The sequence below is a fragment of the Salmo trutta genome, chromosome 17, assembly GCF_901001165.1.
Source record: "Salmo trutta chromosome 17, fSalTru1.1, whole genome shotgun sequence".
In the NCBI taxonomy this organism is placed as follows: domain Eukaryota; kingdom Metazoa; phylum Chordata; class Actinopteri; order Salmoniformes; family Salmonidae; genus Salmo; species Salmo trutta.
Window position 1 is genome coordinate 46,933,008 of NC_042973.1, and position 27,695 is coordinate 46,960,702.

General features: G+C 42.1%; 1 protein-coding gene across 1 annotated transcript; it reads right to left on the bottom strand.

The window, feature by feature from the left end:
- Nucleotides 1-1,088: 1,088 nt before the first annotated feature.
- On the bottom strand, nucleotides 1,089-20,940 carry LOC115152309 (BTB/POZ domain-containing protein kctd15-like). Its single transcript, XM_029697071.1, has 5 exons — nucleotides 20,480-20,940; nucleotides 18,986-19,161; nucleotides 18,160-18,304; nucleotides 5,389-5,691; nucleotides 1,089-1,915 (listed from the first exon to the last, which is right to left on the bottom strand). Exons 1-5 carry the CDS (start codon nucleotides 20,504-20,506, stop codon nucleotides 1,757-1,759), a joined length of 810 nt encoding a protein of 269 aa, XP_029552931.1. The 5' UTR covers nucleotides 20,507-20,940; the 3' UTR covers nucleotides 1,089-1,756.
- Between the last annotated feature and the right edge of the window lie 6,755 nt (nucleotides 20,941-27,695).

Sequence of the window (27,695 nt, forward strand, 5' to 3'; positions counted from 1 at the left end):
AGCCTGGAGGTGTGTTGGGTCATTGTCCTGTTGAAAAACAAATGATAGTGGGACTAAGCGCAAACCAGATGGGATGTTGTATTGCTGCAGAATGCTGTGGTAGCCATGCTGGTTAAGTGTGCCTTGAATTATAAATAAATTACCAACAGTGTCACCAGCAAAGCACCCCTGCACCACCTCCTCAATGCTTCACTTGGGAACTACACATGTGGAGATCATCCGTTCACCTACGGTTGGAACCAAAAATCTCAAATTTCTAAAATACAGATTTCCACCAGTCTAATGTCCATTGCTCATGTTTCTTGGCCCAAGCAAGTCTCTTCTTATTGGTGTACTTTAGTAGTGGTTTCTTTGCAGCAATTTGACCATGAAGGCCTGATTCACGCAGTCTCTCCTGACCAGCTGATGTTGAGATGTCTGTTACTTGAACTCTGAAGCATTTATTTGGGCTGCAATTTCTGAGGTTGGTAACTAATGAACTTATCGTCTGCAGAGAGGTAACTCTGGCTCTTCCTTTTCTGTGGCGGTCCTCATTAGAGCCAGTTTCATCATAGCTCTTGATGGTTTTTGCGACTGCACTTGAAGAAACTTTCCAGATTGAGTGACCTTCATGTCTTAAAATAATGTTGTTTCTCTTTGCTTATTTGAGCTGTTCTTGCCATAATATGGACTTGGTATTTTACCAAATAGGGCCTTCTGTATACCCCCCCCCCCCCCGTCTTAACACAATTGATTGGCTCAAGCGCATTAAGAAGGAAAGAAATTCCACAAATTAACTTTTAACAAGGCACACCTGTTAATTGAAACACATTCCAGGTGACTACCTCATGAAGCTGGTTGGGAGAATGCCAAGAGTGTGCAAAGCTGTCATCAAGGCAAAGGCTGGCTACTTTGAAGCATCTCAAATAAAATATTTTGATTTAACACTTTTGGTTACTACATGATTCCATATGTGTTATTTCAGAATGTTGATGTCTTCACTATTATTCTACAATGTAGAAAAAAGTCCAAATAAAGAAAAACCCTTGCATGAGTAGGTGTCCAAACTTTTGACTGGTACTGTATATATAAAAGTTGGAAACCCCATATTGTCCATTTGACATTTAATTGAACAAATACCTACACATTACAGTAAATGACATTCAGATCTTGGGTAGGAAGTTGTCAAGAAATGAGGCAAACACAGACATGTTCTGTTCTTCCTGTGGTAGGGCATGGCCATTTTTGGTTGCATTTATACAGTTTACCAATCATTGTACAAAAGATCAGAATTGGGCTGCCTGTGTAAACGCAGCCATAATGTCTCTAAAGCGGAGGTCATCGGTCATACCGGTAGACCCATCCTGAGGCTTGAACAGGAGTCCCCAGTTAAACCTAAGCTGGAATTGAGCACCATATTACTAGAGCTATTTCCTCCTAGTTGTCAACAGCCCAGAAGTGACAGACCGTTTCACTTGGATCCTGATAGATACTGTATCTCTGTTGGAAATGGCAGCAGTAAGAGTTCCATACAAACAGAGCTAATGAGCTCACCTCAGACAGACTCATTTCAGAGGATGCCTTTAGTGTCTTTGAATCTCAATAGAATCAAAACCTTCTCACATCTTGCTAGTCCAGTCTACATTGTCACTGGCAAATGATATTCCCAAGCATGAAAAGTCCGTGTGTGTTTTTCACAGTTAAAGTTGTGTAAATAGGACTCGAAAATCAGCACCGGACGTGTTGATCTCTCACGGGTCCCTCTGTTCCTCCCAACCTAGTCCAGAGGCTCTTGTTTGATGTGGATGGTGGTGCCGATGGACTGACCCCTGCGGAGCTCGCGACACAGGACGTACTCGCTGAACTGTGAGGAGTCAACTCCGCCGCCACATGACGCCGTCACGCTGAAGCCCTTCTGGAACAACCTCTCCAGAACCTGCAGAGAGCACAGGAGAGTCAGACAGGGTCTTTAGACATTTGACATAAGTTATAGTGCCGAGCACGCTATTGTTATACCCTCTTCCTTATACACTATACAGTATATACACAAAAGTATGTGTACACCCCTTCAAATGAGTGGATGCTGCTATTTCAGCCACACCAGTTGCTGACGTATAAAATTGAGCACGCAGCCCTGCAATCTCCATAGACAAACGTTGGCAGTAGAATGGCCTTACTGAAGAGTTCAGTGACTTTCAACATGGCAGTCATAGGATGCCACCTTTCCAACAAGTAATTGTCAAATTTCTGTCCTGCTAGAGCTGCCCCGTCAACTGTAAGTGCTGTTATTGTGAAGTGGAAATGTCTAGGAACGGCTCACCCGTGAAGTGGTAGGCCACACAAGCTTAGAACGGGACCGCCGAGTGCTGACTGTCCTCGGTCGCAACACTCACTACGAGTTCCAAACTGCCTCTGGAAGCAACGTCAGCACAAGAACTGTTCGTCGGGAGCTTCATGAAATGTGTTTCCATGGTCGAGGAGCCGCACACAAGCCTAAAATCACCATGCGCAATGCCAAGCGTCGGCTGGAGTGGTGTAAAACTAGCCACCATTGGACTCTGGAGCAGTGGAAATGTGATGAATCACGCGTCACCATCACGCATCACCATCACGGACGAATCCGGGTTTGTCGGATACCAGGAGAACGCTACCTGACCCAATGCATAGTGCCAACTGTAAAATTTGGTAGAGGAGGAATAATGGTCAGGCTAGGCGCCTTAGTTCCAGTGAAGGGAAATCTTAACGCTACAGCATACAATCACATGATCCTGTGCTTCCAACTTCGTGGCAACAGTTTGGGGAAGGCCCTTTCCTGCTTCAGAATGACAATGCCCCCTGCACATAGCGAGGCCCATACAGAATAGGTTTGTCGAGATCGGTGTGGAAGAACTTGACTGGTCTGCACAGAGACCTGACCTCAACCTCATTGTAAACTTTTGGGATGAATTGGAATGCCAACTGCGAGCCCGGCCTTATCGCCCAACATCCGTGCCCGACCTCAGTAATGCTCTTGTGGCTGAATGGAAGCAAGTCCCCGCAGAAATGTTCCAACATGTAGTGGAAAGCCTTCCCAGAAGAGTGGAGGCTGTTATAGCAGCAAAAGGGGGACGAACTCCAAATTAATGCCCATGATTTTGGAATGAGATGTTCGACGAACAGGTGACCAAAAGTATTTTTTGAAATTTGATTTCACCTTTATTTAACCAGGTAGGCTAGTTGAGAACAAGTTCTCATTTGCAACTGCGACCTGGCCAAGATAAAGTGTAGCAATTCGACACATACAACAGCACAGAGTTACACATGGAATAAAGAAAACATACAGTCAATAATAGAGTAGAACAAAAGAAAACAAAGTTTATATACAGTGAGTGCAAATGAGGTAAGTTAAGGCAATAAATAGGCCATGGTGGCGAAGTAATTACAATATAGCAATTAAACACTGGAATGGTAGATGTGCAGAAGATGAATGTACAAGTAGAGACTGGGGTGCAAAGGAGCAAGATAAATAAATAAATACAGTATGGGGATGAGGTAGGTAGATAGATGGGCTGTTTACAGATGGGCTATGTACAGGTGCAGTGATCTGTGAGCTGCTCTGACAGCTGGTGCTTAAAGCTAGTGAGGGAGATATGAGTCTCCAGCTTCAGAGATTTTTGCAGTTCGTTCCAGTCATTGGCAGCAGAGAACTGGAAGGAAAGGCGGACAAAGGAAGAATTGGCTTTTGGGGGTGACCAGTGAGATATACCTGCTGGAGCGCGTGCTACTATGGTGACCAGTGAGCTGAGATAAGGCGGGGCTTTACCTAGCAGAGACTTGTAGATAACCTGTAGCCAGTGTGTATAATATGTATAATAAAGTTGACCAGGAGCCATATAAGAACAGAGTTGACCTATAACTGCACCTGAACTGAGTTAAGCCTATTAAGAACTTAAACATTTTAAACTGGGTTTGCAAAGTAACTGAAGTAAGTCAGTCTGCCATGTTACAGAGTTTACTTTTAGTCTTCAGCATTGCTGGATGACCTGATCTGCGGTGTACACAAAACATTAAGACTGACCAGGTGAATGCAGGGGAAAGCTATGATCCTTTATTGATGTCACTTGTAAAATCCACTTCAAATCAGTGTAGATGATTTGGAGGAGACCAGTTAAAGGACTTTTAAGCCTCGAGACAATTGAGACATGGATTGTGTATGTGTGCCATTCCGAGGGAGAATAGGCAAGACAAAAGATTTAAGTGCCTTCAGAAAGTATTCAAACCGCTTGACTTTTTCCACATTTTGTTATGTATTAAATCGTCCCCCCCCCTCAACAATCTACACACAATACCCCATAATCACAAAGCAAAAACATGTTTAGAAATGTTTGCTAATTTATAAAAAAGAAATAAAACATTTACATAAGTATTCAGACCCATTACTCAGCACTTTGTTGAAGAACCTTTGGCAGCGATTACAGCCTCAAATCTTCTTGGGTATGACGCTACAAGCATGTATTTGGGGAGTTTCTCCCACTCTTCTCTGCAGATCCTTTCAAGTTCTGTCAGGTTGGATGGGGAGCGTTGCTGCACAGCTATTTTCAGGTCTCTCCAGAGATGTTCGATCGGTTTCAAGTCCGGGCTCTGGCTGGGCCACTCAAGGACATTCAGAGACTTGCCCCGAAGCCACCCCTGTGTTGTCTTGGCTGTGTGCTTAGGGTCGTTGTCCTGCTGGAAGGTGAACCTTCACCCCAGTCTGAGGTCCTGAGTGCTCTGGAGCAGATTTTCATCAAGGATCTCTCTGTACTTTGCTTTTCATCTTTCCCTCGATCATGACTAGTCTCCCAGTCCCTGCCGCTGAAAGAAAAACATCCCCACAGCATGATGCTGCCACCACTCTAGGAAGAGTCTTGGTGGTTCCAAACTTCTTCCATTTAAGAATGATGGCCACTGTTCTTGGAGACCTTAATCCACTTTAGAATTAAGGCTGTAACGTAACAAAATGTGGAAAAAGGTCAAAGGGTCTGAATACTTTCCGAAGGCACTAACTGAAACGGGGTACTGTAGTAGGTGCCAGGCACACCGGTTTTGTGTCCAGAACTTCAAAACTGCTGGGTTTTTCACGCTGAACAGTTTCCCGTGTGTATCAAGAATGGTCAACCACCCAAAGGACATACAGCCAACTTGACACAACTATGGGAAGCGTTGGAGTCAACATGGGCAAGTGGACCATTCTTGGACCCTGTGGAACGCTTTCGACACCTTGTCGAGTCCATGCCCCGGAGAATTGAGGCTGTCCTTAAGTCAAAAGGGGAGGGTGCAACTCAATATTAGGAAGTTAATCCTAATGTTTAGTATACTCAGTGGCATTCACCTGAATCCACATCAGAACAGAATTGACCTATAGAACTACAACTATATCACCGTCCGTACCTGAACTGAGTTGAGCCTGCAGTAGCCGTTGAGAGGGAATCTGATGACATGCGTGGGGTCGTGGTTCCAGCCGGCGTTCACCGAGTTACACATGACGTCTCCGGTCTCGGGGAAGATCTCCTCGATGAGCACCTTCCCTCCGCTGAGGGCGATCCTCTCCCCCAGGTCAGGGGTCACTCGGACCACCAGGCACTCGCAGGGCGGTCTCTTCTGGCCCTCCTGCTCCGTCTGCCAGCGCTCCAGCTCGCGGACCATGGGTGTCAGTTGGTAGTAACGAGCCTCCTCGTATAGCTGGGGGAAGTCCTGTCATAATAGAAACACATAAGCAAGGATACATACCCACAAGAACACACAAACGCAAGAAAGCATACACAAACACATATGAATACATGAACACACCAGGGTTTCCATTAGCTGGTAAAAGCTGGCTTTTGTCTGATAAATAAAATTGGTGCCACCAATTGTCCAGGAGAAGAAGAAAACTGTATTGATGGAAATACATTTGACTGGTCATGTTTATCAGTCCATAGGTTAATTTGCATAATTTAGTGTAATTAAATTTGCATGTGTGTACAATATATTTGTTATGTACAGTATCTTGTCACACGCGTACAGTATACAGATACAGAGCCTGTGAGCGGAAAATCTGTCAGACAGCGCAAGCACTGCGGCTACAGCATCTTGTGCTGCTTTCAAGACAACTGGGAACTCATGACGTTAGTGATATTCAGATCGGGAAGTTGGAGCTCTACAAATAAATCCTTGTTTCAACAGGATGTTGTATCTATACCTTATGTCATGCCTTTTTGGTTTTATTGACAATATCTGTTGGGGAAACGGTTGGATGTTGCCACATACATACTTAACAAAATTAAGGAAGCTTCTATTAAAATTATTCATAAATATTATCCTGCCAACAACTATATGAAGTAAAAAATAAAAAAAAACATGCATTCAAATTGTACATTTTGTAATGACCACCCAGAAATGGTGTTTCATCTTTTTTGGCATTGTATTCATGTAAGGAATCTCTGGCAAGACATCAGCAGATTTATAATTGAACACATTTCAGATTTTAGACTATTATGGAGAGATGTACTGCTTGGATTCTTTACCCACGATAGAAATAAGTTAAACAAATACATTTACAAACAAAACACGACATTTTCTTACCTTACAATTTATTTTTTTACTATTTGAATACAATTTAATACTCTACCAACACAAAAAGCTGTTAGAATTCTAAGTGTGTGTATGTCCCTTAAGGTCCTTGTGTAATGTGATATTGTACCCCCTAGCCCAATTGTCCTTTGAACACACACACCAGTTGAAGTCAGAAGTTTACATACACCTTAGCCAAATACATTTAAACACAGTTAACAATTCCTGACATTTAATCCTAGCAGAAATTCCCTGTATTAGGTCAGTTTGGATCACCACTTTATTTTAAGAATGTGAAATGTCAGAATAATAGTCGAGAGAATGATTTATTTCAGCTTTTATGTCTTTCATCACATTTCCAGTGGGTCAGAAGTTTACATACACTCAATTCGTTTTTGGTAGCATTGCCTTTAAAATTGTTTAACTTGGGTCAAACGTTTCAGGTAGCCTTCCACAACCTTCCCACAATAAGTTGGGTGAATTTTGGCCCATTCCTCCTGACAGAGCTGGTGTAACTGAGTCAGGTTTGTAGGCCTCCTTGCTCGCACAATCTTTTTCAGTTCTGCCCACAAATTTTCTATGGGATTGAGGTCAGGGCTTTGTGATGGCCACTCCAATACCTTGACTTTGTTGTCCTGAAGCCATTTTGCCACAACTTTGGAAGTATGCTTGGGGTCATTGTCCATTTGGAAGACCCATTTGCGACTAAGCTTTAACTTCCTGACTGATGTCTTGAGATGTTGCTTCAATATATCCACATAATTTTCCTGCCTCATGATGCCATCTATTTTGTGAAGTACACCAGTCCCTCCTGCAGCAAAGCACCCCCACAACATGATGCTGCCACCCCCGTGCTTCACGGTTGGGATGGTATTCTTCGGCTTGCAAGCATCCCCCCCTTTTCCTCCAAACATAACGATGGTCAATATGGCCAAACAGTTCTATTTTTGTTTCATCAGACCAGAGGACATTTGTCCAAAAAGTACGATCTTTGTCCCCATGTGCAGTTGCAAACCGTAGTCTGGCTTTTTTATGCCGGTTTTGGAGCAGTGGCTTCTTCCTTGCTAAGCAGCCTTTCAGGTTATGTCGATATAGGACTCGTTTTATCTGTGGATATAGATACTTTTGTAACGGTTTCCTCCAGCATCTTCACAAGGTCCTTTGCTGTTGTTCTGGGATTGATTTGCACTTTTCGCACCAAAGTGCGTTCATCTCTAGGAGACAGAACGCGTCTCCTTCCTGAGCGGTATGACAGCTGCGTGGTCCCATGGTGTTTATACTTGCATACTATTGTTTGTACAGATGAACGTGGTACCTTCAGGCGTTTGGAAATTGCTCCCAAGGATGAACCAAGTCTTGGCTGATTTCTTTTGATTTTCCCATGATGTCAAGCAAAGAGGCAATGAGTTTGAAGGTAGGCCTTGAACTACATCCACAGGTACTCCAATTAACTCAAATGATGTCAATTAGCCTATCAGAAGCTTCTAAAGCCATGACATCATTTTCTGGAATTGTCCAAGCTGACCCACTTCTGACCCACTGGAATTGTGATAGTGAATTATAAGTGAAATAATCTGTCTAAACAATTGTGGGGAAAATTACGTGTCATTCACAAAGTAGATGTCCTAACCGACTTGCCAAAACTATAGTTTGTTAACAAGAAATTTGTGGAGTGGTTGAAAAACGAGTTTTAATGACTCCAACCTAAGTGTATGTAAACTTCCGACTTCAACTGTATGTCACAGATTGATTGGACAGAGGCCACCTGGTGTCTCAGGTCTAAGTCAGTCCCTGATTAGGAGAGAATGAAGTGTATGTAAACTTCTGACTTCAACTATATATATATATATATATATATATATATATATATATATATATATATATATATATATATATATATATATATACACACACACACATACATACATACATACATACATACATACATACATACATACATACATACATACATACATACATACATACATGTTCCCATGTACTTTTTGTTGTTAATAACAAAACAATAAAAATGAAAGAGGCCCGAGTTCCCGAGTTGGAATTCCAATTGGATGACCGCTCAAAACTATTTTTCCCCCCAGTCTGCGCTTGTTTTTCCCCCCAGTTCCCAGTTGTCTTGAACGTACAAAAGTCTGAGATTTTCGCGTTGCCAGTTGTTTTGAACGCGGCATCAAAACAGCAACGGAAGGCAGGCTTCATCAGTGCGTCACACACGTCTTTGCGATGAGCTGGAGGCAGTATGCATTTTGAAAACATATACTTAACCCTTGTGTGGTGTTCATGTGTTTGTTATTCACCTGATGTTCACAGGTCTGATGGACCCACAACATTATTGTGTTTTTAAACAATACAGCCATAACAATTTACGTAAAAATACTTAGATGTTGACTTATCAGTTACAAGCAATATAGACAGCATACATGGTTAATATTTGCCATTTACCTCTGCCAGATCCCATTTATCAATTAAAAGCGCCATTTAAAAAAAATAATGTTTACCTTTATTTAACTAGGCAAGTCAGTTAAGAACAAATTCTTATTTACAATGACGGCCTACTGGGGAACAGTGGGTTAACTGCCTTGTTCAGGGGCAGATTTTTACCTTGTCAGCTCGTGGGTTCCATCCTGCAACCTTTCGGTTACTTGCCCAACACTCTAACCACTAGGCTACCTGCCGCCCCATAATCAAGACATGGGTGGAATAAATCGTGTTAATCTTGAACAAATATAGACAAAACAAGGTCTTAATCACTATTGATGTTTATTGCTGTGAACTGAACAAATTGGAAGGACACATTTTACGGAAATGATAAATGAGCCCCATTGAACTCAAATTAAGGCCGGTCTTCACACCACATGAGGGACAGAGTTATACTGTGTGTGTGTGTTGCAAATGTATTTCTTGCACAATGTGTACTGTGTCTTCCTGTCCTTCTTGGGTCCACACACATCGCGGCACTTCTTGTTGCTACCGTCTATAATCTAGAATGATGAAAACACTTAGTTCAGGAATTTTACTAACATCTCACTCACAGATATAGTTACACCAAGCCAAGGTAGGAGAGTCAGAAACACACACACATGCAACAACACTCACACTTACTTCTGGTATTGGAGTTGTTGGTTCTGTGGGTCGGGCGGATGGGGCACAAGCATCCTCCGCACGATGACTGCAGAAACTGGGGTCCTTGTGGTGCCTCCTCTGGATTTGAGGTCTCACCAATGCATTGCCCAGCTCAGAGAAAGAGCAATCTCCTCTGGAGCTTCCCTCTGTTCCAATCTGGGTTCAATGGCATCCAGATGACAAACACGTTGTACACCGAGATGTCCAAGATGTTGAAGAATATCACAAGTGGCCAGCGTAGGTTTCTTCTTTTGCAGCTGTAGCCAGTCACCAGCTTGTCTAAATTGCCCACCCCTCCTTTTGTAGCATTGTAATCCATTATGATTTCTGTTTTTTTATGTTCCTGGACACAGATTCTCCCATCCCTATGCAGTGTACTCATGAGTACCACGTTTGCCATTAGCTCTACGGACATGTCGGCCGTGAACACAAACCTAGAGGAATTGACCGGCCTGTTCCGTGTATTCAACAGTTGAGGTGGGAGCTCTGGCTTGTTTTTTCGTACTGTTCCTACCATCGTCAGCTTCCTCTTGAGGAGCTCCTGTCCCAGCTTGTGCAAAGTAAAAAAAGTTACTGCATGTGATGTTGTGGCCACAGAGTCCCTGTGTCACATCCAGGACAACCCGCATCCCTTGGTTCTTCTCAGGGCCTCCTCCGTATACACTTGCAAGTTCCACACATATGATGAAGCAGCATCACGGGCAGCCCAGATTTTGATTCTATATTTTGCGGGTTTAGACAGTATGTACTGCCTGAAGGGGCAGTGGCCCCTAACTGGCATAAGCTGCTCATAAACAGTAACGTTGGGACCAGGGTTGTAAAACAGGGGAAGACGGTCCACCCACTTGTCCTACACTGACCTGATTTCAGCTAGCTTGTCTCTCAGCCACCGAGCTGGTCTGGTGTCTTGGTTATCGAAGTGGATCATCCTTGAAATAATGTGGAAGTTTTCCAGAGACATTGTTGCACTGAAAGTTTCTGCATCCCACAGGGATTCTGGGGATTCCCCATTAAATCTGAAAACACCAGCAAGGATAAGTACCCCAAAGTATGCATGTAGATGAGTTTGGTCCATCTCCTTCTATCTCTCTTCAAAAACACACCTTCCCTCCAAATTAAAGCAGTTCAGAATGATTTTATGGATGGTGTCTGGGATGAACAGTTCAAATGAAGACTTTATGTCCTGCAAATGAGTAACCGCCATCCGCGTCGGCCCTGGTTGCATCCTTATCGCAAAATGCGGGGTGGCTCATTCCTTGGGCAAGAAGATCCTTCAATTTCAACAAAATTTGACATCCTTATTTGTCCTCCTGCAGAATGCTGATGAGCTGGTTGCTGACGGGCTGGTCCTGGGACTGGCTGAGGGTCAATCTCATCCTCTTCTTCCAACTGTCAGACTCCAAATTGACAGCGACATGAAACATTTTCATCGTCCAAAGTGGAAGACGCTCCTTCCACACTAGCTTCTCTCTGCAAAAATGATTTCTAAGGCCCTCTGAGCAGAGATTATTTTTGCCGTTCTGATTAATTGTGGTAAGGAGCCACACAAGCAACACTATTTGTTGTGTCTCTCCCCCAATTTGCACCTGGCGGGGGTAGAGTGTGGGAAAACACAATTTTTTTTTAACAATGTATCAAAATAATGTATTATAATAGCATTGTGCAGATTCCAGCAAGAGATTGTGTAGTTTCACACACTACAAAGGGTAAAGAGAGTGAGAAAAGCAGGAGACAGACAGGTTCTTGGTGCTATGTTGAAACAGCAGGACCAGAGAAGAGGAAGACAGAGTGAGGGCACTCATTTTTACTTGTTTTCACCCACAATTTTATTACCCTCGCATCCAGTGGACCCAAACATCACATATGCAATATAAAATGTGTATGGGGGTGCACAGTGTGCAGTCAATACAAATGTGTTATTTTATGCAGTGGCAAGAAAACGTATGTGAACCCTTTGTAATTACCTGGATTTCTGCATAAATTGGTCATCAAATTTGATCGGATCTTCATCGAAGTCAGAACAATAGACAAACAGTGTGCTTAAACTAATAACACAAATGATTTAATATCTCTTGTCTATATTGAATACATCATTTAAACATTCACAGTGTAGGTTGGAAAAAGTATGTGAACCCCTAGGCTAATGACTTCTCCGTAAGCTAATTGGAGTGAGGAGTCAACTAACCTGGAGTCCAATCAATGAGACGAGATTGGAGATGTTGGTTAGGGCTGCCTTGCCCTAAACATTGTTTTTATTTTATTTATTTTTTTAATTTTAAACCTCACAAAATTTGAACCATGCCTCGAACAAAATAAATCTTAGAAGACCTAAGATTAAGAATTGTTGACTTGCATAAAGCTGGAAAGGTTTACAAAAGTATCTCAAAGCCTTGATGTTCATCAGTCCAAGGTAAGACAAATCCTCTATAAATGGAGAAAGTTCAGTACTGTTGCTACTCTCCCTAGGAGTGGCCATCCTACAAACATGCAAGAGCACAGCGCAGAATGCTCAATGAGGTTAAGAATCCAAGCGGGTCAGCTAAAGACTTACAGAAATCTCTGGAACATGCTAACATCTCTGACGAGTCTACGATATGTGAAACACTAAACAATAATTGTGTTCATGGGAGGACACCACGGAAGAAGCCACTGCTGTCCAAAAAAAACATTGCTGCATTTCTGAAGTTCGCAAAAGAGCATCTGGATTTTCCACAGCGCTACTGGCAACATATTCTGTGGACAGCTGAAACTAAAGTTGAGTTGTTTGGAAGGAACACACAACACTACAGTATGTGTGGAGATAAAAAAAGGCACAGCACACCAACATCAAAACCTCATCCCTGCTATAAAGTATGGTGGAGCGAGCATCATGGTTTGGGGCTGCTTTGCTGCCTCAGGGCCTGGACAGCTTGCTATCGTCGAAGGAAAAATGAATTCCGAGGTTTATCAAGACATTTTGCAGGAGAATGTTAGGCTATCTGTCCACCAAATGAAGCTCAACAGAAGTTGTGTGATGCAACAGGACAACAACCCAAAACACAGAAGTAAATCAACAACAATGGCTTGAACAGAAGAAAATACAACTTCTGGAGTGGCCCAGTCAGAGTCCTGACCTCAACCCGATTGAAATGCTGTGGCATGACCTCAAGAGAGTGGTTCACACCAGACATCCCAAGAATATTGCTGAACTGAAACAGTTTTGTAAAGAGGAATGGTCCAAAATCCCTCCTGACCGTTGTGCAGGTCTGATCCGCAACTACAGAAAACGTTGAGGTTATTGCTGCCAAAGGAGGGTCAACCAGTTATTAAATCCAAGGGTTCACATACTTTTTCCACCCTGCACTGTGAATGTTTACGCAGTGTGTTCAATAAAGACATGAAAACATATCATTGTTTGTGTGTTATTAGTTTAGGCAGACTGTGTTGGTCTATTGTTGTGACCAAATTTTAATGCCCAATTTATGCAGAAATCCAGGTATTTACAGTCTTCACACGTTTGATGCGTGATCTACTGCCTTGTGCGCATTGCTGCGCTTAGAATGTGAAGAAAAAAAAGTTTATCAACATTAAGCTTAATGTTCTGATCTGTTGCATTATTATTATTATTATTATTATTATTATAATAACTTTTTAAATTTTGTTATTATGTAGCATAGGCCTACTGGTTTAATGAATTTGGGATCTATCCCCCAACTGGCCCAGAGTGTTTGGAATAGGATATTTATTTCACAACAAGCTGACCAATAAAAAAAGGTAGCCTAAACTTTACTATAGTATATTGACATAGGCTAGTGACTTTTCTGTTCGTAACTCATAGTGTTGACTGAGGAGAAGTAAACGTGAACACTGTAGCTCAGTTGGTAGAGCATGGCGTTTGCAACGCCAGGGTTGTGGGTTCGATTCCCACGGGGGGCCAGCACAGAAAAAAAAAGAAAAAAAAATTATGAAATTGTATGAAATGTATGCATTCACTACTGTAAGTCGCTCTGGATAAGAGCGTCTGCTAAATGACTAAAATGTAAATGTAAATGTAACAGTTATTCTAACATGTCCAAAGTGCACATCGTTGCATCCTCGACGTGCATGTTCTGATAAAATACATTAGCCTAATGGAAATGTGATTTGTGTCATTCTGAGCACCGTGGGTGGATGCACTAATCAGGTTAAGCTCCCCATGCATATGGGTCCGGTAAGTTAAAATGTTGCCAGTCAACTGTCCAGCACCACATTTTCCTAACAGAAACGCTGGCACACACACACACACACACGTTAATACAACAATTACAACTCGTACATATTGCATTCAGATGCAGTACATACAGTTGAAGTCGGAAGTTTACATATACCTTAGCCAAATACATTTAAACACAGTTAACAATTCCTGACATTTAATCCTAGTAAAAATTCCCTGTCATAGGTCAGTTAGGATCACCACTTTATTTTAAGAATGTGAAATGTCAGAATAATAGTAGAGAGAATGATTGATTTCAGCTTTTATTTATTTCATCACATTCCCCGTTTGTCAGAAGTTTACATACACTCAATTAGTATTTGGTAGCATTGACTTTAAATTGTTTAACTTGGGTCAAATGTTTTAGGTAGCCTTCCACAAGCTTCCCACAATAAGTTGGGTGAATGTTGGCCAATTCCTCCTGACAGAGCTGGTGTAACTGAGTCAGGTTTGTAGGCCTCCTTGCTCGCACACGCATTTTTAGTTCTGCCCACAAATGTTCTATAGGATTGAGGTCAGGGCTTTGTGATGGCCACTCCAATACCTTGACTTTGTTGTCCAATTTTGGAAGTATGCTTGGGGTCATTGTCCATTTGGAACATTGTCCATTTGCGACCAAGCTTTGACTTCCTGACTGATGTCTTGAGATGTTGCTTCAATATATCCACATAATTTTCCTGCCTCATGATGCAATCTATTTTTAGAAGTGCACCAGTCCCTCCTGCAGCAAAGCACCCCCACAACATGATGCTGCCACCCCAGTGCTTCACGGTTGGGATGGTGTTCTTCGGCTTCCAAGCCCCCCCTTTTTCCTCCAAACATAACGATGGTCATTATGACCAAACAGTTCTATTTTTGTTTCATCAGACCAGAGGACATTTCTCCAAAAAGTACAATCTTTGTCCCCATGTGCAGTCGCAAACCGTAGTCTGGCTTTTTTATGGCGGTTTTGGAGCAGTGGCTTCTTCCTTGCTGGGCGGCCTTTCAGGGTGTGGATATAGGACTCGTTTTACTGTGGATATAGATACTTTTGTACCCGTTTCCTCCAGCATCTTCACAAGGTCCTTTGCTGTTGTTCTGGGATTGATTTGCACTTTTCGCACCAAAGCACATTCATCTCTAGGAGACAGAACGCGTCTCCTTCCTGAGCGGTATGACAGTTGCGTGGTCCCATGGTGTTTATACTTGCATACTATTGTTTGTACAGATGAACGTGGTACCTTCAGGCGTTTGGAAATTGCTCCCAAGGATGAACCAGACTTGTGGAGGTCTACAATTTTTTTTCTGAGGTCTTTGCTCATTTCTTTTGATTTTCCCATGATGTCAAGCAAAGAGGCACTGAGTTTGAAGGTAGGCCTTGAAATACATCCACAGGTACACCTCCAATTGACTCAAATGATGTCAATTAGCCTATCAGAAGCTTCTAAAGCCATGACATTTTCTGGAATTTTCCAAGCTGTTTTAAAGGCAGTCAACTCAGTGTATGTAAACTTCTGACCCACTGGAATTGTGATACAGTGAATTATAAGTGAAATAATCTGTCTGTAAACAATTTTTGGAAAAATGACTTGCGTCATGCACAAAGTAGATGTCCTAACCGACTTGCCAAAACTATAGTTTGTTAACAAGAAATTTGTGGAGTGGTTGAAAAACGAGTTTTAATGACTCCAACCTAAGTGTATGTAAACTTCCGACTTCAACTGTAAGTATTTACTTCTGTTGAATGAATGTGATGGATTTATTAATACCAAATGTTTATCTTTACACAAACAAAGATTGCGGTTTTAAAACTGCTGTAAAAGTGCAGTAACTGCAGCCGACTGGTATTTTGGACAGCAGTCGAACTGCAGTTATACTGCATGCCCTATATTATGACAGCATTGCAGCACATAGACGTGCACACACACACACACAAACTTCTGTTTAGAATTACTGTGTGTGAAACAGAGAAAGCTGCTTCTATCTGCCTTTGCGCCATACTGCTTCTGACAACAGGCGTACACAGAGCTGCTAACCCCCCAGGCTCCTCTCTGTATCAAAGCCTGCCTCCTTAGCTCCCCCTCCCTTCATAGGCTTGAAGCGAGGGATAGATGTGTTTTATAAAAAGAGGGCTCTATCTGCAGGGCACTTTAGTCATCCTGTGCAAAGGACAGAATAACACAGCTACACTAACTACAGAGAAGGATACACACACACACACAGTCACACATGCACACACACACCCTCCTCACACATCAATTTAGCAAAACACACAATGCCCCTACTTCCAGCCATGCAGAACTGGCCCCTGTAGAAGCCCAAGGCATAATGGATAACTGATTAAGTGTTCGAATACTGCAGTTTACACACATACTGAGTGCCTATAGTGGCACACTGTGAGAATTAAGCTAACGATGTGTTTCTGGGTACTGCAGGATAATTTGTACAACTTTACGGTCATGTTGGGGTTTGCATAACTATCCTGAAATCACTGTGAGAGACACTATTATTTCATACACAGAACAAAATCCCACAAGTTTACCGAGACTGCATTTTCATACCAGCTTTTTTGTATATCTAGAATGGGTAGGGGGTAAAAACAAAATGTAAAAAATTTTTAAAAAAATGAAAAGCCACCTAAAGACAGTCATGATTCCTGCATTTTCCCAGACCCTGTAACCAAAATACAGGTATTGGGTCTGTGTGATAATGACAAAGTAAAAAGAGGTTTTTACAAATGTTTTCTAATTTATTAAAAATAAAAACAGAAATACCTTATTTACATAAGTATTCAGACACTTTGTATGAGACTCGAAATTGAGCTCAGGGGCATCCTGTTTCCATTGATCATCCTTGAGATGTCGACCTGTGGTAAATTCAATTGATTGGATATAATTTGGAAAGGCACACACCTATATAAGGTCCTACAGTTGACAGTGCATGTCAGAGCAAAAACCAAGCCATGAGGTCAAAGGAATTGACCTTCCAGAAGGACAACCATCTCTGGAGCACTCCACCAATCTGGCCTTTATGGTTGAGTGGCCAGACGGAAGCCACTCCTCAGTAAAAGGCACATGACAGCCCACTTGGATTTTGCCGAAAGGCACCTAAAGGACTCTCAGACCATGAGAAACAAGATTCTCTGGTCTGATGAAACCAAGACTGAACTGCCAAGCGTCACGTCTGGAGGAAACCTGGCACCATCCCTACGGTGAAGCATGGTGGTGGCAGCATCATGCTCTGGGCATGTTTTTCAGGGGCAGGTACTGTGAGACTAGTCAGGATCGAGGGAAAGATGAATAGAGCAAAATAGATGGATCCTTGATTAAAACCTGCTCCAGAGCGCTCAGGACCTCAGCCTGGGACGAAGGTTCACCCTCCAACAGGACAACGACCCTAACCACACAGCCAAGACAACACATGAGAGGCTTTGGGAAAAGTCTCAATGTCCTACAGTGGCCCAGCCAGAGCCTGGACTTAAAGCTGATCTAACATCTCTGGAGAGACTTGAAAATAGCTATGCAGCGAAGCTCCCCATCCAACCTGACAGAGCTTGAGAGGATCTGCATAGAAGAATAGAAGAAACTGCTCATATACAGGTGTGCCAAGCTTGTAGCGTCATACCCAAGAAGACTCAATGCTGTAATCACTGTCAAAGGTGCTTCAACAAAGTACTGAGTTAAGGGTCTGAATACTTATGTAACTGTCAGGTGTTTTTTATTTTTAGACATTTGCAAAAATGTCTAAACTTGTTTTTGCTTTGTCATTATGGGGTATTGTGTGTAGATTGATGAGTCAATTTTTTTTTAATCAATTTTAGAATAAGGCTGTAACGTATCAAATTGTGGAAAAAGTCAAGGGGTCTGAATACTTTCCGAATGCACTGTATTATTAAAGGGAATATACCTGCCAATAAGTGGTAAATAACGAGCTTTTTGAAAGGGGTTCATATAAATATTGCCTTATATTTTAACAGGTAACATACCACATCTTCTGTCTGAAATGGGTGTAAGTTTGTGTGTAAAAAAAAGAGTTGGGAAATTAAGTAATACCTGGTTAATAGACTGTTAGCCGAGGCATTAGCTCAGAAATAAAACAAGTCTTCATGCCTCAGGCACGTTTATGCATAAGTAACAAAGTTGGTTTGGTTGAACTATGCTCGGGTGATAAGTAAAGTAATGTATTAGGCCTATTTTACTCTTTTGGTGAGATGTGAGCCATTTTGGACAAGTGTTGTCCTCCTGGATTGTGAACTGTACCTTGAAGTCCTCTGGGAGCAGTAGTTTGCAGGTCCTGAGGAAGCTGAGGATGTATCGGAATATATCTCCATCCCTGTCGATGAAGTAGTGCTGCTTCAAGCTGTCCAGTACAATGGGCTCTGTTCCATTAAACAGACGACTGATTCTGGAGAGAAAGACAATGGTTAAGAGCTCTAGATTAATACCATGCATCAAGTAGTACTTGAAGTATGTTTAGTGAAGCGTAAAACATGTTTCTAGTGTAGTTGATCATTCCTTGAGAGTGATGTAAGTCATGTAAGGCCTACATTTTAGGCAGGAAGTGGGCTACAAAGTTTATTTTAGTACAGAAAATTAACTGGGTCTACTATGACTTTGGAATCACATACTGGGTTGAATACAACACTCTCTCTCTCTCTCTCGCTCTCCCCCTCTAAATCGATGCCAACTGCACAGTACTCATCTTTCTTCTCCCCTATGCCTGAGGTGGTCCTCTCCTCTTCCAGAAGGAGTCTCACCTCACAGCTCCAGACAGCTCAGCCTTCTCCACTCTCTCTTTGTCTTTTCTTTTCTCTCTCTCTGCCCTCTCTCTGCATTTGCTTGCTCTCAGACCAATTATCGTGGATACCAAGCTGCTTGCGTTTCAACGCGATGCTATGTGGATTTCTAGAAGTAATTGAATAACGTATCAGTCATAATGCACAGTCAGTAGACCTATCCATGAGCCTGACATTTTATTCCATAGGAGAAAAAAAAGTTAGTATTGAATCAATAATACATTATTTTCCATGAGGAAATGATTCACATTGCCGTGGTGGTGCGATGCTTTATGGCCTTATACTCTTACCTAGACTCTGGGTATTTGGTGAGAGTACCCAGGCTGCTGGTGTACATGTGTCCTCCCACGTCGATGTGGACCGGGGCGTTGGCTTTAGTCAGCTGGGCCGGTGATGGGATGCCCTGGGCATTCATTGGAGAAACTGGAGAACGACTCATAGACATCCTGGACATGCTTCTTCCCTCCTACAGGAACACATGGAAATAGATCGTATCTGTTATAGAAGTGTGTACTGCATCTGCCCTGAGCTGAGTAAAGTGAGAAGTAGTGAGAAGTCTACTTTTGTATTGAAGTTAGGCTACTGATTGTGTAATGACGTGAAGCAATAGCAAATGAGGTGTATGACTCTGGCTCGCAGCCAATCAAATTGTTTGAGAGATACATAAGCCTCAGCCTTCCCCAATTAGCATGAATACAATATTCATAAACTGCAGACAGTTGTTGAAGTTGCCCTCATTGCCCCCTAGCAAAATTAGCCTATTGTTCATATGTGTATTTCATAATATGTTGAAGTGAAAAATCGGAGTATAATGTTTGTAATATGGATGTCAACACCAACACATGTTCATGTCATCACCAATCAACTGCATTAGAGTTAAAGGTGCTACACATAGGATGTATTGGAGAAAAAAAATTGCATTGTAATTTCAGAAAATGGCAGTGTAGAATTTTAGCACCCAGGAAATAAGTCAGAAGAGCTTTCCCAGTTTGACACCTAGGTGCTGCTCCAGCTGGAGAAAGCAATAGGCAAATATCACAGGCAATCGCAACTCTGGCGGGTAAGTAATACAATAAAACATTATTATTCCACTATTAGAGGCAGATTATATTATGGACATTTTCTGAAATTAGAATGCACATTTTTTTTGTTTATGTGTAGCACCTTTAAAAACGAGGACTACATCCACGTAGGCTAGCTATACGAACGGGAGTTAGCGTTCAGCTTCCAAACCTGAAAAGGGGACTAAATTACTTCTAAATGTTATGCAGCGAAAACAGCCAAATATATCCAAATTGGATTTAAGTAACCCCATTGTGGGTCTGTTACAATACATGAATCATGACGGACGACAAATATCCACTTTGCTAGATCCGATTTGTTCAATGTGCACCAATCTGGTCAATGCAACGTCTTGAGTTCCCATCCCACCTTTACCGCATCTAGAATCGAATAGAAACCACAGTATCTCAATCAATTTCATCCACCGTTTCCAACATTTTAGATCAGATGCGTTCCGGTGATGATTCTATCAGGTCACTGAAGCTTCCGTCCCCCAAGAATATTACAAATAAATATGGCACAATCCAATAGTATCCGAATACTGGCGGCTAGTTTTTCTTGGCGTTTGGAGTCCAAATGTAAGAAAACTTTGGGGATAATCCCGGGAAATCGACACCAACGCAAGGATTTTAGAGCATCCCGGTTTTTTAAGATTCAATTTGTCAAACAGACTAGCCTACCCCCCCAAAAACAACTACAAACGAAACAAATTGCGTCCTTACCTGGGAGGACACGGATAGAGAAGACATCGCAATCTCTTCTCCCTTCCAATTGTATCTCTGTTTTATGCCAGTTTGGTCCTCGTTTGCTGTATACCTGTCTTTGTCCGGGTCTTTTCTGATATGATGAAACCGTCGAGTCTTATGAGAAGAAAACCAGTCCGTCTCTAAATAAAGAAGAGGGCTAGAAGTATTCTTGCTCTGGGCTATTCAAACGCCTGCAGGACAAGGATTATGTTATAATACAGCAGCCTTTTCTATCTCGCCTCATCTCGGTTCAAGATGGAAATGAGATCCACTGTTTCTTATTTCACAAGTAAATTTGATTTGACCAAAAAACATCGCAGTTTTATTCCAACGGAGAGCAGCCTGGTCTGCTGCATGGGTTGCAGTGTTCGGTTTAATCTTGCTCCCAATTGTCATAACTCACTCATCGGATTTAGGAGTGTGAAAATTGGCTACGCTCGTCCTAAAAAAACATACATGTAACGTTTTGATAAAATGTCTAATAAAAGGGATACTGTGAATGTCCATAAAACTATTAAATGATAGGCTCTTAAATAAAACTGTCGCACAGACAGGGCGCCCGCAGATCCTCTCAGTTCTCGTCTCTCTCCCCAATAGTTTTATATTTTAACATCAAACATCTCCCTGGCATTTAAGCCAAATTACGTCTATCGTCATGCATTATGCCATTGCAAGAACCGCCTCAGGCAAAATGTGCCATTTCAGTTATTGCGCGCTAGTAGATGGAGATGCTTGCCCCGAGCGCTTGCAGGCAGATACGTTTTACTCCTCAAACAGCTCAGTTTGGTAGTCTATTGGATATCAAAATATAGGCCTGTTGCAATCCATCAAAATGGGTCACTGCAGTGCATGATCTAGCCATATGGTCACCATTTTGCGTTCCATTGCACAGAAAGATTCCAAAAACTGTGATGTCCATTTTGCACCAGTGCTCAAGACATTAATTGCCAGGGTTGGGGAGTAACTGATTACATCAGTTACATGTAATCTGATTACAAACGGTCATCTGTTACTTTACCAGCAACACTGTTGTAATCAGATTACAGATACTTTTTGAAAAACTAGATTACTTCTTGGATTACTTTTAAATTCAGATTTTTGGTAAAAAATACATTGACACCTTTCTGTTTTCGCAATGACATTCAATTCAGAATTGAAAAAAGGTGCACGTTTTAGTTTTTCTCCTGAGCAAGTCTGACCACAAGTCAGAGACCACTATAATGACACACTAATTGTATTGAGAACACACAGCAAAATACTGTCCGTTACAAAAATGTACCTTAAAGATATACATAGGCTAGCCAACTATGGACCATTTCAAGCATTACCCAATGCTTTCCCTCTCGTATGAAGCTACATTATGGGTGAGGAGGATGGGATGGACATAAAATACATTGCTTTGATAATTTCCTTGTTCATGTTTACATGAAAGTCATTCTCTTCATCAGTTGTAGAGCAATACACACAATGTCTGTTTGACACTAAGACTCCAGTGTTAAATCCTCCTCTTCCATTTGTTTTTGCCCCAGGGTGATGCTGTGCATGTGGTTTCCTCTGCTGTAGTGAAAACCAACACAAGGACTTGATTCTGCCTCTGTTCCAAATGGCACCCTATTCCCTAGATAGTGGACTACTTTTGACCAGTGCCTATAGGGTTGTAGGCAAAAGTGGTGCACTATAGGAATAGGGTGCCATTTGGGACAAATTACTCTATTTTTTTCTAATTAAAGCAACCCTGCAGTTAGTTCAATTAGATTAAGTATGGGGAAGATGTTGTGAATTTGTAGATTTAAATAGCTGGCAAAGTCACCTCAGGCACTGGCAGTTCATTTTCTTAATTTATGAATGTTATGCTGAGTGTCTGATGTGGAAAGAGAAGAAGCATCTCAGTTGTCTTTATGTCCAAAGAGCTCATCTTCAAATAAAGAAAATTAACCGTCTCATTTTTGAAGTCATAAACACAACATGTAAAGTGATGGTCCCATGTTTCATGAGCTGAAATAAAAGATCCCAGAAATGTTCCATTGGCACAAAAAGCTTATTTCTCTCAATATTTCGGCACAAATTTGTTTACATCCCTGTTAGTGAGCATTTTGTCCTTTGTCAAGATAATCCATACACCTGACAGGTGTGGCATATCAATAAGATGATTAAACAGCATGGTCATTACACAAGTGCACCTTGTGCTTGGAACAATAAATGGCCACTATAAAATGTACAGTTTTGGCACACAACACAATGCCATAGCTGTCTCAAGTTGTGAGGGAACATGCAATTGGCATGCTGACGGCAGAAATGTCTACCAGAGCTGTTGGCAGAGAATTGAATGTTCATTTCTCTACCATAAGCCACCTCCAACGTCGCTGTAGAGAATTTGGCAGTACGTCCAGCCAACCTCACAACTGCAGCCCAGGATGTCCACAGCCGGCTCCTTCACCTGTGGGATTGTCAGAAGGGGGGGGGGGGGGGGGGGTATTTATGTCTGTAATAAAGCCCTTTTGTAGGGAAAAATTCATTCTGATTGGCTGGGCCTGGCTCCACAGTGGGTAGGCATGGATTTCAAGTGGGCGGTCCTATGCACTCCCAGGACCACACATAAACCAATCAATCAAATGTATTTATAAAGCCCTTTTTACATCAGCTGATGTCACAAAGTGCTACACAGAAACCCAGCCTAAAACCACAAACAGCAAGCAATGCAGATGTAGAAGCACGGTGGCTAGGAAAAACTCCCTAGCAAGGTCAGAACCTAGGAAGAAACATAGAGAGGAACCAGGCTCTGAGCGGTGGCCAGTCCTCTTCTGGCTGTGCCGGGTGGAGATTATAACAGAACATGGCCAAGATGTTCAAACGTTCATAGATGACCAGCAGGGTCAGATAATAATAATCATAATGGTTGTAGAGGGTGCAACAGGTCAGCACCTCAGGAGTAAATGTCAGTTGGCATTTCATAGCCGATCATTCAGAGTTAGAAACAGCAGGTGCGGTAGAGAGAGAGAGTCCAAAACAGCAGGTCCTGGACAAGGTAGCATGTCCAGTGAACAGGTTAGGGTTCAATAGCCGCAGGCAGAACAGTTGAAACTGGAGCAGCAGCATGACCAGGTGGACTGGAGACAGCAAGGAGTCATCAGGCCAGGTAGTCCTGAGGCATTGTCCTAGGGCTCAGGTCCTTCGAGAGAAGAGAGAGAGAGAAAGAGAGAGAGAGAAAAAGAGAGAGAGAGAATTAGAGGGAGAATACTTATATTCACACAGGACACCAGATAAGACATGAGAAATACTCCAGATATAACAGACTGACCCTAGCCCCCCGACACAAACTATTGCAGCATAAATACTGGAGGCTGAGACAGGAGGGGTCGGGAGACACTGTGGCCCCCGGACAGGGCCAAACAGGCAGGATATAACCCAACCCACTTTGCCAAAGCACAGCCCCCACACCACTAGAGGGAAATCTTCAACCACCAACCTACTTCCCTGAGACAAGGCCGAGTATAGTCCGTCCGTCCCCCCACCCCCCGGCACAAACCCGAGGGGGGCGCTAACCCGGACAGGAAGATCACGTCAGTGACTCAATCCACTCAAGTGACGCACCCCTCCTAGGGATGGCATGGAAGAGCACCAGTAAGCTAGTGACTCAACCCCCATAATAGGGTTAGAGGCAGAGAATCCCAGGGGAGAGAGGGGAACCGACCAGGCAGAGACAGCAAGGGCAGTTCGTCGCTCCAGTGCCTTTCCGTTCACCTTCACATCCCTGGGCCAGACTACACTCAATCATAGGACCTACTGAAGGGATGAGTCATCAATAAAGACTTAAAGGTCGAGACCGAGTCTGCGTCTCTCACATGGATAGGCAGACCATTCCATAAAAACGGAGCTCTATAGGAGAAAGCCTTGCCTTCAGCTGTTTGCTTAGAAATTCTAGGGACAGTAAGGAGGCCTGCGTCTTGTGACCGTAGCGTATGTGTAGGCATGTATGGCAGGACCAAATCAGAAAGATAGGTAGGAGCAAGCCCATGTAATGCTTTGTAGGTTAGCAGTAAAACCTTGAAATCAGCCCTTGCCTTAACAGGAAGCCAGTGTAGAGAGGCTAGCACTGGAGTAATATGATCAAATCTTTTGGTTCTAGTCAAGATTCTAGCAGCTGTGTTTAGAACTAACTGAAATGTATTTAGTGCTTTATCCGGGTAGCCGGAAAGTAGAGCATTGCAGTAGTCTAACCTAGAAGTGACAAAAGCATGGATTCATTTTTCTGCATCATTTTTGGACAGAAAGTTTCAGATTTTTGCAATGTTACGTAGATAGAAAAAAGCTGTCCTTGAAACAGTCTTGATATGTTCGTCAAAAGAGAGATCAGGGTCCAGAGTAACTTCGAGGTCCTTCACAGTTTTATTTGAGACGACTGTACAACCATCCAGATTAATTGTCAGATTCAACAGAAGATCTCTTTTTTTCTTGGGACCTAGAACAAGCATCTCTGTTTTGTCCGAGTTTAAAAGTGGAACATTTGCCGCCATCCACTTCCTTATGTCTGAAACACAGGCCTCCAGGGAGGGCCATTTTGGGGCATCACCATGTTTCATTGAAATGTACAGTTATGTGTCTTCCACATAGCAGTGAAAGTTATGTTAACATTAAGTTAACATTATGTTTCCGAATGACATCACCAAGAGGTAAAATATATAGTGAAAACAATAGTGGTCCTAAAACGGAGCCTTGAGGAACACCGACATTGACAGTTGATTTGTCAGAGGACAAATCCATCCACAGAGACAAACTGATATCTTTCCAACTGATAAAATCTAAACCAGGCCAGAACTTGTCCGTTTAGACCAATTTGGGTTTCCAATCTCTCCAAAAGAATTTGGTGATCGATGGTATCAAAAGCAGCACTAAGGTCTAGGAGCATGAGGACAGATGCAGAGCCTCGGTCTGACGCCATTAAAAGGTAATTTACCACCTTCCCAAATGCAGTCTCAGTGCTATGATGGGGTCTAAAACCAGACTGAAGCATTTTGTATCCATTGTTTGTCTTCAGGAAGGCAGTGAGTTGCTGCGCAACAGCTTTTTCAAAACATTTTGAGAGGAATGGGAGATTCGATATAGGCCGATAGTTTTTTTTAATTTTCTTGGTCAACGTTTGGCTTTTTCAAGAGAGGCTTTATTACTGCCACTTTTAGTGAGTTTGGTACACATCCGGTGGATAGGGAGCCATTTATTATCATCAACATAGGAGGGCCAAGCACAGGAAGCAGTTCTTTCAGTAGTTTAGTTGGAAAAGGGTCCAGTATGCAGCTTGACGGTTTAGAAGCCAAGACTATTTTCATCAATGTGTCAAGAGAGTCATGTGAAATCCATAGATTATTAGGGCCTAATTCATTTATTTCAATTCATTGATTTCCTTTTATATGAACTGTAACTCAGCACAATCTTTGAAATTATTGCTTGTTGCATTCATATGTTTGTTCAGTATAAATATCTAATCTAATTTCCTATGCTCCGACCTAAGGCAGATTCGCAACATACCACCAACAGTTTTAGTGATAATTAAGTTAAATTATAACCCTGGACCTTAACTTTGTTGATAAACTTACACTGACAAAGACAAGGAATATTGAAAAACCTTCAATATGGTACATACTGTAGATCTATTACTGTTCTGAAGAGTGAAACCAATTCATTTGAATCCATGTGCCTATGTTGTAATGTTTGTCTCAATTGGCCAAACTGTGTCCATCTATGGTTCTGATGAGTCCTCTGAGCACCATGTATTTCCTGACCCTGCGCCTGGGGGCCCCGACCAGATGAGAGACAAATAAAGAGGGGGAGGGGGGCTAAGAGTGGCCCACAGGCCAGGGGAATGAGACACGACACTTTAACTCAGATTAGATAAATAAAGTGTCCAATTTGTCATTTGAAGTGGGCGAAACTAACATTTGTCACTTTTCCTAAAACCAGATGTGGAAAAACAATAGATACATGTTTTTGTTTAATTACTTAACATTTATTCATAGTAACGGCGCTTGAAAACCCAAACAAATGAAAATTGGCAGTGTAAGGCTTGGGGATTGAAATCACGTTTGTAGATGGAACACTACACAGACATGTAGAACAATTGTACATTCACTTTTACAGTGTAATCATTTGTATTGTAACATTAGGCCCATATACAGTACCAGTCAAAAGTTTGGACACCTACTCATTCAAGGGTTTTTCTTTATTTGTTTTACTATTTTCTACGTTGTAGAATAATAGTGAAGACATCAAAACAATGAAATAACACACATGGAATCATGTAGTAACCAAAAGAGTGTTAAGCAAATCAAAATATATTTTATATTAGAAATTCTTCAAAGTAGCCACCCTTTGCCTTGATGACAGCTATGCACGTGCTTGGCATTCTCTCAACCAGCTTCATGAGGTAGTCACCTGGAATGCAGTTCAATTAACAGGTGTGCCTTGTTAAAAGTTAATTTGTGGAATTTCTTTCGTTCTTAATGCATTTGAGCCATTCAGTTGTGTTGTAACAAGGTAGGGGTGGTATACAGAAGAAGGCCCTATTTGGTAAAAGACCAAGTCCATATTATGGCAAGAACAGCTCAAATAAGCAAAGAGAAACGACAGTCCATCATTACTTTAAGGTCAGTCAATCCGGACAATTTCAAGAACTTTGAAAGTTTCTTCAAGTGCAGTCGCAAAAACCATCAAGCGCTATGATGAAACTGGCTCTCATGAGGACCGCCACAGGAAATGAGGAATCTAAAATATATTTGAATGAGTAGGTGTGTCCAAACTTTTGACTGGTACTGTAATTACCCAAAAACGAAATCATATGTTTCAATATAAATTACCAACAGATTGAAAGATAATTTACCCTCAGATACATCTGGAAGGATATATGTAATGAACCAACATACTATATAGTAATGCCACTATTTCCTCCTCTATTCACGGATTCTTAAACTTTCTCAGCTCGAGACCCAAATTATAAATTGACTGTCCTCCCGTGACCCAAATTAAGAAGAAATAGTGTGTGATTTATAGATGTATTCTCTCAACTCGCGACCCATATCTGACATGCCCAAGGCCCACCTTGGGTCCCGACCCATAGTTTAAGAAACTTGCATTGATATATTTTTCCTGTCCCTTATTTCATGTGTTTCTGTATTTGAGTAATATACTGTAACAAGTCTAT

Excerpts from the sequence above, each read along its gene's own strand:
- LOC115152309 (XM_029697071.1), bottom strand. The coding sequence starts at position 20,506 with ATGTCTTCTCTATCCGTGTCCTCCCAG. Across the intron at positions 19,162-20,479 it reads CTCTATCCGTGTCCTCCCAG|GAGGGAAGAAGCATGTCCAG; the intron begins GTAAGGACGCAA and ends GTGTTCCTGTAG. Across the intron at positions 1,916-5,388 it reads GCAGGCTCAACTCAGTTCAG|GTTCTGGAGAGGTTGTTCCA; the intron begins GTACGGACGGTG and ends TGCTCTCTGCAG.